Here is an 18,589-nt window from a genome sequence, read left to right as displayed (position 1 = left end):
TATTATATCCAAGGTTCCGGCGAGAAAGGTAAACAAAAAGAAGTTGCATGGACTGATCTGTAAATGTACACCTCTGATTATGACAGAATGTACACATCTGATAATGACAGAATGTACACATCTGATAATGACAGAATGTACACATCTGATAATCACAGAATGTACACCTCTGATTATGACAGAATGTACACATCTGATAATGACAGAATGTACACATCTGATGACAGAATGTACACATCTGATAATGACAGAATGTACATGTCTGATAATGACAGAATGTACACATCTGATAATGACAGAATATTCACATGGACTCTTATCCAGTAAACTGTTCCTGATATACCAGTCTAAAGTCTTTGCTATTAGAGAGAATGGAGTAGCCAGTGAGGAGCCGAGAAGCTTGCCACTCCTTGCCACTCCACAAACCTGACGGTCTACAGAAGGGAGAAATTTGCATGATGGGCAAGTGTTAAACCAGAGCTGTGCAGTGTTGTTTTCAGCTTACTTCTAAACTGAAATGCCCTTACCATAGCTATGTTATCGTGCTGAGAATTTTTGCTTTAATACCTTTTTAACAATTTAAGAGCACGGGTATGTACAGAATTGACTATTTTATACTATTTTAATGTAAATACTTGAGTTTTATATGCATATGATAGTTATTTGAAAATGAATTTAGATATAAAACCATTTTACTTTGAGAGAATAAAAAATAATTTGAAACTATTTGATATTTGGATATAGCTTATCATTGATATTACTAAAAAGGCTTGGAGAAATACAGTTTTTATTCAAGGTAAGGATAAAAGTTCCAAATAGCAGAGTGAATAGCAGGCCTACCCATTACACTTACCATGCTCATTCAGCAGCATTTTGCTCAACTCAGACGACACACAGAGCAGACCATCTAACATGGACTTGTTCCTAACAATTTGTGTTCAGTGATAAACATGGTTTGCCTGCTGGCCAGCTGGGTTTTAAAGTTCATACATGAAAAAAATATGTCACTTTAGGCTGATGCAAATTCAGCACTGATGCAAATGCTCCTGATGCAGATTTTGGTTCCAAGGATCATTAAGTCATCTTAAGTCAGACCTTGTTGTATCTTCAAAAAAGTTTACTGCTCTCAAGTTGTGACTCGTCTGAAACGTTTTGTTTCCAAGACAGCTTTATGATTCTGGGACAAGGTCATATATCAGTTGAGCTTCTGTTACCAGTAATTATTTTAACTTAACCTCACTCGTAATTGTCTCTTAGAATAATAACACAAATTATTTATCTTTCCAGCAATTGTGTGCTTTTGCCTTCCTCCTGAAGATATTCATTGTGCACCTGCTGGAATTAAATTAAAGAAAACTTCGACTACTGAAATCTCCATCTTTATGGCTATGAAAAACATCTTCTCATCTTTTGCCAATGTTAACTGGAAAAGCTTGTGGGATTTATTCCTTGTCAGCTTCCTCGTGGGCTTTGCATCCATTATGCCGAAGGCCAACTTCACAAGAATGATGAGTGACAGGTTTCAGACAACTCCCAAAATGAACGGTTACATAATTTCATTTGGAGCAGTCTTTTCAGCTGGGTCAAGTTTTGCTGTGGGCCGAATAGCGCGTTTTTATCAGGATGATGGAAAGCTGTTCTGTCATGCGGTTATTTTGAATTTTTTAGGACTTATGGGTATGGTTTTGGCTCCAAATTTACCAAGTTTTATAATACTGCAGACACTGTTAAGTTTAAGTTCTGCTATATACCGTGTTGTGGTTGTCAGTCTTATGGTGGAGTCTGGTGGCCAAGCCGAGGCTGGAGGGTTGATGGGATTGAACCAGAGCCTAATGGCGATCGCACGAACACTGTCCCCCATGTCGGCAGGGGTGCTGTTAGAAGTGCACTCAGTGGGGCCTGTCATGGGCAGCTGTATATGTGTAGGCCTGGCACTGATTGTTATGGCCACACAATTTCACAAACAGCGTATCAAGAAAAAGGAAAACTGATGTGTATATAGTGATGACGGACTGATTCTTTTAAACTCAGAGCATAAGGCTGTTTTCCATGGACATTCGATTGCATTTGCACATTACAGTGTTACAGTGTTACCTTGGTCACGCATTGACAACTTCAGTTCCATTATACTGGCAGTCAACACCAGCAATAAACCCTAGTCCAGTGTGTTAAAAATGGGCATGCTGCATTCGCTCTGTTTTAACACATACGTGCATTGGAAACACTCAGGAGTATTTATGTAATTTCCTTTCTCGAAAGAATGAACAGACCCATGACTTTAATAGCAGACATAATTGCATGTATGTGGAAACACTGCATAACTATTGTGTGAACTGTCAGTGTGCTAGTCTGACACTGAGCCTAACTGATGTAAACTGTCAGTATGCTGCTCTGACACTGAGCCTAACTCTGGTGTAAACTGTCAGTATGCCTCTCTGTCACTGAGCTTAACTCTGGTGTAAACTGTCAGTATGCTGCTCTGACACTGAGCCTAACTCTGGTGTAAACTGTCAGTATCCCTCTCTGATACTGAGCCTAACTCTGGTGTAAACTGTCAGTATGCTGCTCTGACACTGAGCCTAACTCTTGTGTAGGCTGTCAGTATGCTGGTGTGACACTGAGCCTAACTCTTGTGTAGGCTGTCAGTGTGCTAGTCTGACACTGAGCCTAACTCTGGTGTAAATTGTCAGTATGCTGCTCTGACACTGAGCCTAACTCTTGAGTAGACTGTCAGCGTACCTCTTCGATAATGAGCCTAACTCTTGTGTAGACTGTCAGTATGCCTCCCTTATACTGAGCCTAACTCGTGTGTAGACTGTCAGTATGCCTCCCTGATACTGAGCCTAATTCTTGTGTAGACTGTCAGTATACCTCTCTGATACTGAGCCTAACTCTTGTGTATACTGTCAGTATACCTCTTTGATACTGAACCTAACTCTGGTGTAGACTGTCAGTATGCCTCCCTGATACTGAGCCTAACTCTTGTGTAGACTGTCAGTATCCCTCCCTGATACTGAGCCTAACTCGTGTGTAGACTGTCAGTATGCCTCCCTGATACTGAGCCTAATTCTTGTGTAGACTGTCAGTATACCTCTCTGATACTGAGCCTAACTCTTGTGTATACTGTCAGTATACCTCTTTGATACTGAACCTAACTCTTGTGTATACTGTCAGTATGCCTCCCTGATACTGAGCCTAACTCTTGTGTATACTGTCAGCATGCCGCTCTGATACTGAGCCTAACTCTTGTGTAGACTGTCAGTATACCTCTTTGATGCTGAGTCTAACTCTTGTGTATACTGTCAGTATACCTCTTTGATACTGAGTCTAACTCTTGTGTAGACTGTCAGTATGCCTTCCTGATACTGAGCCTAACTCTTGTGTAGACTGTCAGTATACCTCTTTGATACTGAGTCTAACTCTTGTGTATACTGTCAGTATACCTCTTTGATACTGAGTCTAACTCTTGTGTAGACTGTCAGTATGCCTCCCTGATACTGAGCCTAACTCTTGTGTATACTGTCAGTATAGCTCTTTGATACTGAGTCTAACTCTTGTGTAGACTGTCAGTATGCCTCCCTGATACTGAGTCTAACTCTTGTGTATACTGTCAGTATACCTCTTTGATACTGAGTCTAACTCTTGTGTAGACTGTCAGTATGCCTCCCTGATACTGAGCCTAACTCTTGTGTATACTGTCAGTATACCTCTTTGATACTGAGTCTAACTCTTGTGTATACTGTCAGTATACCTCTTTGATACTGAGTCTAACTCTTGTGTAGACTGTCAGTATGCCTCCCTGATACTGAGCCTAACTCTTGTGTAGACTGTCAGTATACCTCTTTGATACTGAGTCTTACTCTTGTGTATACTGTCAGTATGCCTCCCTGATACTGAGCCTAACTCATGTGTATACTGTCAGCATGCCACACTGATACTGAGCCTAACTCGTGTGTAGACTGTCAGCATGCCACACTAATACTAAGCCTAACTCGTGTGTATACTGTCAGCATGCCACACTGATACTGAGCCTAACTCGTGTGTATACTGTCAGCATGCCACACTGATACTGAGCCTAATTCTTGTGTAGACTGTCAGCATGCCACACTGATACTGAGCCTAACTCTTGTGTAGACTCTTAGTATACCTCTCTGATACTGAGCCTAACTCTTGTGTAGACTGTCAGTATACCTCTCTGATACTGAACCTAACTCTTGTGTATACTGTCAGCATGCCGCTCTGATACTGAGCCTAACTCTTGTGTAGACTCTTAGTATACCTCTCTGATACTGAGCCTAACTCGTGTGTAGACTGTCAGCATGCCACACTGATACTGAGCCTAACTCTTGTGTAGACTCTTAGTATACCTCTCTGATACTGAGCCTAACTCGTGTGTAGACTGTCAGCATGCCACACTGATACTGAGCTTAACTCTTGTGTAGACTCTTAGTATACCTCTCTGATACTGAGCCTAACTCTTGTGTAGACTGTCAGTATACCTCTCTGATACTGAACCTAACTCTTGTGTATACTGTCAGCATGCCGCTCTGATACTGAGCCTAACTCTTGTGTAGACTCTTAGTATACCTCTCTGATACTGAGCCTAACTCTTGTGTATACTGTCAGCATGCCGCTCTGATACTGAGCCTAACTCTTGTGTATACTGTCAGTATACCGCTCTGATACTGAGTCTAACTCTTGTGTAGACTGTCAGTATGCCTCCCTGATACTGAGCCTAACTCTTGTGTAGACTGTCAGTATACCTCTCTGATACTGAACCTAACTCTTGTGTATACTGTCAGTATACCTCTTTGATACTGTGTCTAACTCTTGTGTATACTGTCAGTATACCTCTCTGATACTGAGCCTAACTCTTGTGTATACTGTCAGCATGCCGCTCTGATACTGAGCCTAACTCTCGTGTAGACTGTCAGTATACCTCTTTGATGCTGAGTCTAACTCTTGTGTATACTGTCAGTATACCTCTTTGATACTGAGTCTAACTCTTGTGTATACTGTCAGTATACCTCTTTGATACTGAGTCTAACTCTTGTGTAGACTGTCAGTATGCCTCCCTGATACTGAGCCTAACTCTTGTGTAGACTGTCAGTATACCTCTTTGATACTGAGTCTAACTCTTGTGTATACTGTCAGTATACCTCTTTGATACTGAGTCTAACTCTTGTGTAGACTGTCAGTATGCCTCCCTGATACTGAGCCTAATTCTTGTGTATACTGTCAGTATACCTCTTTGATACTGAGTCTAACTCTTGTGTAGACTGTCAGTATGCCTCCCTGATACTGAGTCTAACTCTTGTGTAGACTGTCAGTATACCTCTTTGATACTGAGTCTAACTCTTGTGTAGACTGTCAGTATGCCTCCCTGATACTGAGCCTAACTCTTGTGTATACTGTCAGTATACCTCTTTGATACTGAGTCTAACTCTTGTGTATACTGTCAGTATACCTCTTTGATACTGAGTCTAACTCTTGTGTAGACTGTCAGTATGCCTCCCTGATACTGAGCCTAACTCTTGTGTAGACTGTCAGTATACCTCTTTGATACTGAGTCTTACTCTTGTGTATACTGTCAGTATGCCTCCCTGATACTGAGCCTAACTCGTGTGTATACTGTCAGCATGCCACACTGATACTGAGCCTAACTCGTGTGTAGACTGTCAGCATGCCACACTGATACTGAGCCTAACTCGTGTGTATACTGTCAGCATGCCACACTGATACTGAGCCTAACTCTTGTGTAGACTGTCAGCATGCCACACTGATACTGAGCCTAACTCTTGTGTAGACTCTTAGTATACCTCTTTGATACTGAGCCTAACTCTTGTGTATACTGTCAGTATACCTCTCTGATACTGAACCTAACTCTTGTGTATACTGTCAGCATGCCGCTCTGATACTGAGCCTAACTCTTGTGTAGACTCTTAGTATACCTCTCTGATACTGAGCCTAACTCGTGTGTAGACTGTCAGCATGCCACACTGATACTGAGCCTAACTCTTGTGTAGACTCTTAGTATACCTCTCTGATACTGAGCCTAACTCGTGTGTAGACTGTCAGCATGCCACACTGATACTGAGCCTAACTCTTGTGTAGACTCTTAGTATACCTCTCTGATACTGAGCCTAACTCTTGAGTAGACTGTCAGTATACCTCTCTGATACTGAACCTAACTCTTGTGTATACTGTCAGCATGCCGCTCTGATACTGAGCCTAACTCTTGTGTAGACTGTCAGCATGCCGCTCTGATACTGAGCCTAACTCTTGTGTAGACTCTTAGTATACCTCTCTGATACTGAGCCTAACTCGTGTGTAGACTGTCAGCATGCCACACTGATACTGAGCCTAACTCTTGTGTAGACTCTTAGTATACCTCTTTGATACTGAGTCTAACTCTTGTGTATACTGTCAATATACCTCTTTGATACTGAGCCTAACTCTTGTGTATACTGTCAGTATACCGCTCTGATACTGAGTCTAACTCTTGTGTAGACTGTCAGTATGCCTCCCTGATACTGAGCCTAACTCTTGTGTAGACTGTCAGTATACCTCTCTGATACTGAACCTAACTCTTGCGTGTACTGTCAGTATACCTCTTTGATACTGAGTCTAACTCTTGTGTAGACTGTCAGTATACCTCTCTGATACTGAGCCTAACTCTTGTGTAGACTGTCAGCATGCCGCTCTGATACTGAGTCTAACTCTTGTGTAGACTGTCAGTATACCTCTCTGATACTGAGCCTAACTCTTGTGTATACTGTCAGCGTACCTCTCTGATACTGAACCTAACTCTTGTGTAGACTGTCAGTATACCTCTCTGATACTGAACCTAACTCTTGCGTATACATCAGTATACCTCTCTGATACTGAGCCTAACTCTTGCGTAGACTGTCAGTATACCTCTCTGATACTGAGCCTAACTCTTGTGTAGACTGTCAGTATACCTCTCTGATACTGAACCTAACTCTTGCGTATACTGTCAGTATACCTCTCTGATACTGAGTCTAACTCTTGTGTAGACTGTCAGTATACCTCTCTGATACTGAGCCTAACTCTTGTGTATACTGTCAGCGTACCTCTCTGATACTGAGCCTAACTCGTGTGCATACTGTCAGCATGCCACACTAATACTAAGCCTAACTCGTGTGTATACTGTCAGCATGCCACACTGATACTGAGCCTAACTCGTGTGTATACTGTCAGCATGCCACACTGATACTGAGCCTAACTCGTGTGTAGACTGTCAGCATGCCACACTGATACTGAGCCTAACTCTTGTGTAGACTCTTAGTATACCTCTCTGATACTGAGCCTAACTCTTGTGTAGACTGTCAGTATACCTCTCTGATACTGAACCTAACTCTTGTGTATACTGTCAGCATGCCGCTCTGATACTGAGCCTAACTCTTGTGTAGACTCTTAGTATACCTCTCTGATACTGAGCCTAACTCGTGTGTAGACTGTCAGCATGCCACACTGATACTGAGCCTAACTCTTGTGTAGACTCTTAGTATACCTCTCTGATACTGAGCCTAACTCGTGTGTAGACTGTCAGCATGCCACACTGATACTGAGCCTAACTCTTGTGTAGACTCTTAGTATACCTCTCTGATACTGAACCTAACTCTTGTGTAGACTGTCAGTATACCTCTCTGATACTGAACCTAACTCTTGTGTATACTGTCAGCATGCCGCTCTGATACTGAGCCTAACTCTTGTGTAGACTGTCAGCATGCCGCTCTGATACTGAGCCTAACTCTTGTGTAGACTCTTAGTATACCTCTCTGATACTGAGCCTAACTCTTGTGTAGACTGTCAGCATGCCACACTGATACTGAGCCTAACTCTTGTGGAGACTCTTAGTATACCTCTCTGATACTGAGCCTAACTCTTGTGTATACTGTCAGCATGCCGCTCTGATACTGAGCCTAACTCTTGTGTATACTGTCAGTATACCGCTCTGATACTGAGTCTAACTCTTGTGTAGACTGTCAGTATACCTCTCTGATACTGAGCCTAACTCTTGTGTATACTGTCAGTATACCTCTCTGATACTGAACCTAACTCTTGCGTATACTGTCAGTATACCTCTTTGATACTGAGTCTAACTCTTGTGTAGACTGTCAGTATACCTCTCTGATACTGAGCCTAACTCTTGTGTAGACTGTCAGCATGCCGCTCTGATACTGAGCCTAACTCTTGTGTAGACTGTCAGTATACCTCTCTGATACTGAGCCTAACTCTTGTGTGGACTGTCAGCATGCCGCTCTGATACTGAGTCTAACTCTTGTGTAGACTGTCAGTATACCTCTCTGATACTGAGCCTAACTCTTGTGTATACTGTCAGCGTACCTCTCTGATACTGAGCCTAACTCTTGTGTAGACTGTCAGTATACCTCTCTGATACTGAACCTAACTCTTGCGTATACATCAGTATACCTCTCTGATACTGAGCCTAACTCTTGCGTAGACTGTCAGTATACCTCTCTGATACTGAGCCTAACTCTTGTGTAGACTGTCAGTATACCTCTCTGATACTGAACGTAACTCTTGTGTATACTGTCAGTATACCTCTCTGATACTGAGTCTAACTCTTGTGTAGACTGTCAGTATACCTCTCTGATACTGAGCCTAACTCTTGTGTATACTGTCAGCGTACCTCTCTGATACTGAGCCTAACTCTTGTGCATACTGTCAGCATGCCACACTAATACTAAGCCTAACTCGTGTGTATACTGTCAGCATACCACACTGATACTGAGCCTAACTCGTGTGTATACTGTCAGCATGCCACACTGATACTGAGCCTAACTCGTGTGTAGACTGTCAGCATGCCACACTGATACTGAGCCTAACTCTTGTGTATACTGTCAGTATACCTCTTTGATACTGAGTCTAACTCTTGTGTATACTGTCAGTATACCTCTTTGATACTGAGCCTAACTCTTGTGTAGACTGTCAGCATGGCTCTGTGATACTGAACCTAACTCTTGTTTAGACTTTCTGACATTGAGTGTAGCCTCAGTAAAGGCATACTCTTGTGTAGACTGGCCCCACTGGATGTAACAACAGTGGTCCATCAGGATATATTTAACATGACCCTACAGGATGAGTTATGGCTGGCCCATGAGGATGTATTAAGGCTGGCCCATCAGGATATATTAAAGATGACCCTTCAAGATGAATTATGGCTGGCCCATCAGGATGTATTATGGCTGGCCCATCAGGATATATTAAAGGTGTTCCATCAGGATATATTAAAGCTGAACTATCAGGATGTTTTAAGGCTGGCCCATCAGGATGTATTAAGGCTGGCCCATCAGGATATATTAAAGGTGGTCCATCAGGGTATATTGAAGCTGAACTATCAGGATGTTTTAAGGCTGGCCCATCAGGATGTATTAAAGATGACCCATCAGGAAGTATTGAGGCTGACCCATCAGTATATATGATGGGTGGCCCATCAGGATGCATTAAGGCTGGCCCATCAGGATGTATTAAGGCTGGCCCATCAGGATATATTAAAGGTGGTCCATCAGGATATATTGAAGCTGAACTATCAGGATGTTTTAAGGCTGGCCCATCAGGATGTATTAAGGCTGGCCCATCAGGATATATTAAAGATCACCCTGGTCTGTTCAAATGTTTTAGCTGGGACATGTGATGACATTTTGGATTTGGATCAGCCCTGATGTATCCCCCAAGGAACATAAGTGTGTGCATACATAAGGCTGTGAATTTTTTTTATTTGATGGGTCATTTATGTCTCAAACTCTGTGATAAACTGCCTAGCATCATTGTGATGTGAATAATTTGTTTAACAAATGTGAGCAGTGTACATGAGAGATATTTTTGGGTTTATTTTGGTATTATGTCCTTGCTTTAGACAAGAATATTATGCAATGGTAGCCAGCATTATGGCGAGAATAAACTAGAAGGAGCGTGGGGGGAACCCACAACCATCCCCAGGTTGCTGTCAGACCTTTCCACGTATGACTGGAAAGGGTGCCAGCATAAGCTGGACTTTAGAGATTTGTAATCATGTTTAATCATGTTGTGTGGTTTGAGTATGTTCACTCTCGTCTGCAGTGTACTTGTGTGTATCATTTTCTGAGAAAAGCGTCAAAATCATGCGTGTATTTTCTCACTCAGATGAACTGAATTGTGTATACAAATGATACTAGTTTTGGAGGAAGTATATTTTTTATAACTATACAAAATGTTTTCCATGAGTTTCTACACATTCCTCCTGCAGTAATAAACTGTCTTTATTGGTTCTGTACCTTTTCTTTTTCACACACTTGGAATACTTTCATGGCAGTGTATATACACAAGTAACAGCACTTTTATGAGCACTAGACAGTATTGATAGACTTCATTACAGATTTTCCACTTGTCTAACACTTGCTTCATGAATAAAGTACATACATATAGCTGTGTGGAAATTGACTCCTTTTTTGTAGAAAACATATATTAAACGATTAGAAATATTTAGATTTAAATTTATTTATTTTTTAATTCGATTGGTGTTTTACGCCATACTCAAGAATATTTCATGTATACGATGGCAGCCAGCATTGTGGTGGGAGAAAACTGTACAGACTTAGATTTTGAAAAATGAACATCTACCGATGTAAATATGATATGTGAGGTCATCTGGGAAAATGGCTGTTGTCTGCCAGTCTGTTCTTATCCACAAGTCATGTCGAGAAAGAGATGGTAGATTGGTGAAAGTTTTTGCAAACCCTGCATTTTACATGTCGTTGTATGTCTTAGGTCATACCTCTCCTTACGAGTATGTTTTATACGGTTCAGGAGGCTGATTCCACAGACCCAGTTTTGGTAAAAGTCAATATTTAAAATGGAATTTAAATGCTTACTTGTAGATAACACGAATTTAAATTGGGAGCACGATAACAAGGGTTATGTTGTTCAAAATATATGAATATAAAAACCAGTATATATTAAATATAAATCGTTTCAAACCAGTTCCAGTTTTTCAGTTTTAATGAGTCGTTGCACTGAGAAAACGAAGTTGGAGTACCACAGTTAATGTTGATGTTATCTGCATGTTATTGTCTACCTCCTTTTGTTTTGTACCTGTTTCAGTGCTTGTCTACATGTACCTTGTTATTCCCGTGACCAAACGTCTACCTTTGAAGGATTCGTCTACTTCCAACAGTTTCGAAGATGACTCTGTTAAACTAGGCAAGCCAAAATGTCAGACATTAAGTATCATCCAGATTTTCCAGTCATTTGAAAACGTGATCAGGCCAGATCTGTGGAGTATATTTCTGACCAGATTTCTGGTGGGATTTTCTTTTTTACTTCTGAGAACAAATTACACTCGATTGTTGATTGAGAATTTTAACACATCTCCCAGAACCAATGGCTATGTGATATCTGTGTCAAGTATTATGGGGACGATCTCCGGATTTTATGTGGGGCAAATTTCACATTTCTGCGGTGGCGATGCCAAGTCAATACTTCCCATGACAGTTCTGTTGTTTGTTGGAGTATGTGGCTTGATGAGTGCCCCAAACCTTGTTGTATTCTCAGTGTTCCAGGCTCCGCTAAGTGTATGCTCAGCAGTCCTGCGCGTGGCCTTTCTAAGTGTCATGCTACAGCGTGTCCGCCCTGCTGATACAGGGATACTAATGGGACTACTCCAAAGTTTTACATCCATCTCGAGGACTGTAACCCCTTTGTTATCAGGCCTTCTCTTAGAAATCAATCCACAGGGACCTATTTTGGGCAGTGCTATAATAAATCTTGCTGCAATCATGAGTCTGATTCTTACCAATAAGCAGTAAGGGACCAGCACACAGTTGTATGGGTACACATGTACCTGCATATGTATGACTGTTAATATGTTTTGTGCTGTATGTTCTGTTCAAGACCACTTCTCTTGTCATCCAAGTACATCAGTCCAGAAACAGAATTAGACCACAAGTGTTCAAGTGATGCATGCTGGGTGTTCAAGTGATGCATGCTGGGTGTTCAAGTGATGCATGCCGGGTGTTCAAGTGATGCATACCAGGCATGTACCAACTTCCATTTAAAAACGGGCTGCTTTATTCATTGGAAATTGAATTTGTATCTTTCTGTCTGAGGCATTGGGAAGTTGTTCTGGCCTCTGCTACTAAAAGCAGCTAAAACCTGCTCCCCTTTAACCCCTCTTCTCTGCCAGGACACAGTCCCTTTCGTTTTTGAAACGCGATTGTCTTACAGATAACTAATAAAGAGATTCATGTTAAACCACATCAATATTGTGGATAGACACACTTCATTTTCACTGTTTCAAAGAAATACACACAGATGTATTTGCTCTATACCATGTCAGTAGAGCTTATCAGATTGCTGCCTTTAACTTATTTGGCTTATCAAAATTAGCGAGATATACTCTTTAATAATCGTTCATGGATGAAGTGTTAAGTAAGTCTTAAATAAGGTATAATTTAACGATGCAAGCATTGTGCAAGTCAGTTATCGCTGGAGGTTTTGGTGTCCACACTACTTGTGATTTTGGAAAATACTGTGTAACCATGAACAAGCCAAGCTGACCAGTTAAGATATGAAGCTTGACACAAACAGTAAACTGTGAGTGAGTGATTTGGTACTGCTATTGTCTGAAATTTCCCTAAATGTGGGTAGAGTGCCCAACAGGGTTTTGTGTCTGCATGTTGTAGTCCATGCCATTGTCTTACACATTAAGCTACAATTAAAACGGATTTATTTGGTGTAGTGTTGATATATTTATTGTGTTTCATGTTTTATTTTGGTAGGTGGGTTGTGCTCCCAGTTGTATCAGCTACTCTACATTATTCATGTATGTCACTCTGTTGTATCGGCCACTCTACACTATACATGTACGTCACTCTGTTGTACATGATGATTCATGCAGTGATTAGTTCTTTACCACTACCAGTTGGGATAAGATCTGAAGGTTTACAAAGTTTTCTGAACTTCAACTTGGTTCCTCATCATATTTAGTAAAATTTTTCACTGTACATGGTTTCCCCAGGATAAGTTGCAGATCAAGTTGGGCTTCTAAGTGCTCCATTGATTTTCAAAAAAATTATGGCCATTTTAGGGTTTAGATATTTTTTCAGAATGGGTGGTTGTATTGTGTTGAAACATGGTGCGATTCAAAATGATGTGTTACAGGTTCAGATGAGTTGGAGCATTTTCAGCAATTATCAGTATAGCCTGTTCTTGTCCTGTTTTAGACTTTGATGGTTGATAGTATCCAAATTATTTGTTATTCTGAATTTATTTATTTATTTATCTGATTGGTGTTTTATACCGCAATCAAGAATATGAGAAGAATATGATTGTGACCAGCATTGTTGTGGGAGGAAACTGGGCAGAGCCCGGTGGAAACCCACGGCCATCCGCAGGTTGATGGAAGACCTTCCCACGTAGGGCCGAACTATTCTGAATCTTGGTACATGGCTGCATACACCCAGACAAATTACAGATTTAGCTGTACTTTGGTCTATTTCGTGTTGGCCCCATATATTTGACCACTCTTTGGCCATTTTGCTCCACAGTGGACATTTCTATAGATGCAGGTCTTTATTCAGAGGGCTCAATTTGGTCCTGGTAGGGACATCTATCAAGAAAGAAATATTTCAAGAATGCTTGTTTTTATTGGTCACTGATAAGCAAATGGCTGGGCTCTTATCATACATGATTAATTGTTCTATGAAAATATAAAATATTGCTTTAGGAATACAGATAGTACCCTTCTCATGGATGTGATTTATAGATTGTTGAAACATGTGCAAGTTAAAGACAGTACACTTCTCGTGGATTTATTTGTTTATTGCTGTAATTAAGTACTGAAGAATTCCCGAATTCGATGGCAGCTGGTTTTTATATGTGGAGGAGAGCAAATAGCCAGGGGCAAACCAGTTTGGTGTTCATACTCGCACACAATGTTGGGAGAAGTCAAGAAGTCATCAGAGAATGTGACGTGCAAACACCCATCAGTAAACATCCTCCTCCTCTTATTGCCACCCTTTAAAGAATCTTTAAGTTCTCTGCCCAAGGCTGGGATTGAACCCCCGATCTTACGGTTACAAACTACACACACCTTTATACTCACTGGGCCACAAACTCCTCCTCCATTCTCATGGATGTGTTGAAACATTTACAAGGTAGATATTGAATGTTACCTAACTGAAACATGAACAGCATGCAGTAGAACTCTCTCTCTTTATGGAAATCAATGCCTTTTCATTACTAACAGATCTCATTTTAATACACTTAAATTACTTTCTTCATGTTTTGAGATAAATGAAACTTGTAATGGTTTTACTTAGCTTATTTATTATTTTATTATTTTTATTATCATTACCACTGTATTGAATTATATACACTATACTTGAGATTCTGTGATTGGTGAATAAACAAAGAAATGTGTTTTCAAAGTTAAAAACTTTAGTCTTTCAATAAAGACAAATAACTTATTGATTTGAACTCGATTTAATTGCTTACTCATAATTTGTTCACTTAATAAAAAAACAGTGGTCAGTTTCATTGGGTGGAGACAACAGACATCCTCCAGTCGTAACGCTGACTGCTGAAAGCAAAACATCCTCTAAAAAATCCAGGAAGACTACATGTACTTTGATGGGCCACCAATGCTTAACGACTTTAATGGCCTACAGTCCTGATAAGCAGCATTCAAACAGCCACTGATCACATCAACTGGCTATAAATTACAGGACCAAATGGCTTTTGATGTTTCACTTTTGTTGAATCAGACAATTAACATGGCTTCAACCTGACAGAGTAGGCTGGCACGCCTGTTTTCATTAATCTCAATTAATTTTCCATAAGTGACAGTATTAACGTTTAGCACTGTAACTCAGTCCCAAACATAAGCTTTGGTGCATACCTGGCCCTGTCTGTGAGAGATCAGCCATAAAAACCTTGACATAATGAGACCATCAAAATCAAGACCTTTCTACGCCAGCAGCTGGGAGGGGTGCCTGGAAGCGCCAAGGGGACAACAGTCAGGGCCTCATCACCACTTGTCTCTTGTGTCCTCTCGCCGAGAATTACAAATTTTCATCATTAAAAACTCATACCTGCCCACAGTTTAAACAATTTTCATCATTTTGATACCACGCATGATCGAGTACACCAAAAATGGCAGGCTGGCAGCCAAAGAAGGTTTTACACCCTAGAATAAACACAATTACATTCGTCCCGCGAAACAAAATGGCAATAGGGTACGGATTCCAGTTGCCTGCTGTGTTGGTGCAGAAGTCTTGTCTGCATCTAAAGTAGGTCATCATGGCCCACTGTAAAGTCCTTAAAGCATCGTAGGACAGCGAAATATACCAAATTAACTGATTTACGAAATTAACTGATACTACATAAACGACAGACAATGTACGGCAAGCTAAAACAAGTCTGCCACGAAGCAGGTGATTTGCGCTCAGATTTAACATTGTTTATTAATCATTGGTTGAAAATGGAGGCAGAGTGTTTTCATTGGCCAAGAAAGTACTAAATGACGCCTGAAGGTCGGCCGGCATGAATTGTGCAAAAAGCACTGTCACCTGACTGAATTTCTGTCAACAAAAAGTCAGCATTTCATTGCAAAAAAAAAAAAATACTGTCTTGCTTCAATTCCATCACTGTATCAATAAACCAGTTATTGAAACGATTCACTTTGATTTCAGATCACACTGAAGATTATTGAACTTATGCAGTGGCTGTCATTTTCATGGGTGGATGAAAGGGAAGAGCCCAGAAAAAACACTGGCCTTCAGAAGAAAGTACATGTACAAGTGTTTAAACTCATAGATTATCACCCACACATCAGCAAGCACAATGTGTACGAAACTCCGGGACCAACTAAATGGCCCTGTGAACGCCACTTATCAATGTGGGCGCATCAATGTGAGTCCAGATGCTGGCTTGGGAAGGTCTGCAGCAACCTGTGGATGACCAGAGGCTTGCCCAGTCTCGTCCCACAATAAAGCTAGCCGCTGTCTTATAAGTGAAACATTCTTGAAATAGGAGTACGGTGTAAACCACCAATCAAATACAGTTGCAATTTAATGAGATACCTCTTCTGCAGCAACTTGGGTTCAGGTGAAACTGACCCTGTTCTCTTGCAATGTAATTTCCAGCCACAAAACACTGAAATTTCTTCAGGCGAGAAATGTTGCCTATTCTATAGAAATCTCTCTTCTGCTTTCTCCCAAAGCAAACCTGCACTTTGCAATGAGGGATGAAATGGCTTGAATTCAGAATGATTCAACTCAACATTAGAACACTTTCATTCTGTACTAAGAAAAAGAAAATAATAGCAACATTTCTGTATAATTAAAAACTATAACTTTCATGATGCATTGGGGATGCTCTCTTCAATGCTGTATAACCATACATTTACTGTATTTTCATTTCAATGTGAAACACACTAAATCAAAAGTTGTTAATATCTATCCTGTTTCAGGCAAACTCTTTTACACAGAGCTGTACATCGCTATGCAAAATGAACTATTGCACAAAGCACACCTCAAAAAAAAAGGATGAAACATTTTGCTCTGGATACTATAAAAAATATCTTCACTATGCGCATGATTATGCAAAAGTCGCCCAACAATTATTTTTGTTTCACCAGAACTTTAAATGCATATTAACAGTAACAAGAATAAATGCACTTGTAAGGAGTCACAGCTCCATTGTGCCACACAGACAGGACGTTCTTCATTGGATTTTCAGCCTGTCTATCGCACATATAGGCCCAATGACCTGCCGTACTTAAGTATATTTCACTTATATGACGGCACCCAGCATTATGGTGGGAGGAAACCGGGCAGAGCCCGGGTGAAACCCATGACCATCCACAGGTTGCTGGAAGACCTTCCCACACACATGTATGGCCATGCTCTGTATAAAGAAATCTGCTCTTGTATCAGCACTTATGCATGCTGTCACTAGTTGTGGATGGTTTGTTTGTTTGATTGGTGTTTTACGCCGCACTCAAGAATATTTCACTTATGTGACGGCGACCAGCATTATGGTGGGAGGAAAGCGGGCAGAGCCCATCTGCAGGTTGCTGGCAAACCTTCCCACGTACAGTAGTTGTGGACGGTGTAATCAACACTGTTCCCTGGTACGTCAAACATAAACCGGCAAACTTCTCCAATGTTTTCTTTTTTGAAAACATTAACATAATTATGATGAAGCATTCATTCGCAAAATGCACTGGTTACCGTTCAAAACATTTTAACTCCAAACAGAACAAATGACCTGTTAATACATGCTGTCAAAGATGTGACTGCCCTCACACATATATGTACACACTAAGGCTACACTGGACCCTAGCTGACTAAAGCTATCCTCGGCAGACAACTAGCCCTTGACCAATGCCAAAACTTAGCTCCTGCCATGACAGATTTCCTGCTGAAATACCACAGCCCAAAGTTACCAGAGCTGGATTTGAACGCAACTTAATAGATCACATGCCTAGTCTCTGCATTAAGACCAGACCTAGCCAGTGAGGACCCACACACAATCTGTGATTATTGTGTTGAGATCTTCAATGCAAAAAAAAAAAAAAAGGGGCCTCCGTGGCTCAGTTGGTTAGCGCGCTAGCGCAGCGTAATGACCCAGGAGTCTCTCACCAATGCGGTCGATGTGAGTTCAAGTCCAGCTCATGCTGGCTTCCTCTCCGGCGGTATGTGGGAAGGTCTGTCAGCAACCTGCGGATGGTCGTGGGTTTCCCCCGGGCTCTGCCCGTTTTCCGCCCACCATAATGCTGGCCGCCGTCGTATGAGTGAAATATTCTTGAGTACGGCGTAAAACACCAATCAATCAATCAATCAATCAATGCAAAAAATTACTTGAAAGACTAAAATAAGATATCACAACTGAGTGAGCACTCGGTTTGAAAGCCCAGTATGGAACTATCAGCTCCTGAACACCTCAAGCATGTCTGTACCACTTGAAGTCTATCCATATCACCAGAAGTATGTCTGTAACACCAAGTGTATCTGTACCATCTGAAGTGTATCAGTGCCATCAATAAGTATGTATGCACCATCTGTCTCAATCACGTGAAGTCTGTCTGTACCACTTGAAGTCTATCCATATCACTAGAAGTACGTCTGTAAGTGCATCAATAAGTATGTATGCACCGTCTGTCTCAACCACGTGAAGTCTGTTCCACCAGAAACACGTCGCTAGCTGAGATAAAGGAGTCACAGAGGGAACACTGATAAATATGAACCTCCCCTTATGTCTTGTGAACAAAGCTCAACAACTTCTCTATCTCCAGTTCAGACAAATCAACATCCTAAAACACAAGAAAACGAAGCAGTTATCAAATATAAATCAAAAAATAGATTTCATACCCATCTTTTCTCTACAAAAACTGTATTGTGTGAACTAGGAAAGTTGTTTTACTTTTTTTCAGAATTTTTTTCAACCTAATAACATGCACTTAAAACTTTGGATAATATGGTGGCCTTTTCTGAGCATATAGGGACTAGTGACGTCATTTGAGCTTTTTGCAATTTATTTTAAACGCACTAGATTCCATCAT

At 40.9% G+C, this 18,589-nt stretch overlaps 1 protein-coding gene across 2 annotated transcripts in view; it reads left to right on the top strand.

Moving 5' to 3' along the window:
- The window catches only part of LOC135482101 (major facilitator superfamily domain-containing protein 9-like), a 28,455-nt gene extending 16,328 nt beyond the window's left edge, over positions 1-12,127 (top strand). The window contains exon 6 of one of the 2 annotated variants that reach the window (XM_064761940.1): positions 11,128-12,127. In XM_064761940.1, coding sequence (XP_064618010.1) covers positions 11,128-11,831 — 704 coding nt within the window. In that variant the 3' untranslated portion in view covers positions 11,832-12,127. Of the gene's footprint in view, positions 1-1,287; positions 2,267-11,127 lie in introns of those variants that run through there. The other variant, XM_064761939.1, reaches the window with a different exon arrangement.
- Positions 12,128-18,589: the final 6,462 nt, after the last annotated feature.

Source organism: Liolophura sinensis, chromosome 1 (genome assembly GCF_032854445.1).
Source record: "Liolophura sinensis isolate JHLJ2023 chromosome 1, CUHK_Ljap_v2, whole genome shotgun sequence".
In the NCBI taxonomy this organism is placed as follows: Eukaryota; Metazoa; Mollusca; class Polyplacophora; order Chitonida; family Chitonidae; genus Liolophura; species Liolophura sinensis.
This window is presented reverse-complemented; position numbering and strand designations above follow the sequence as displayed.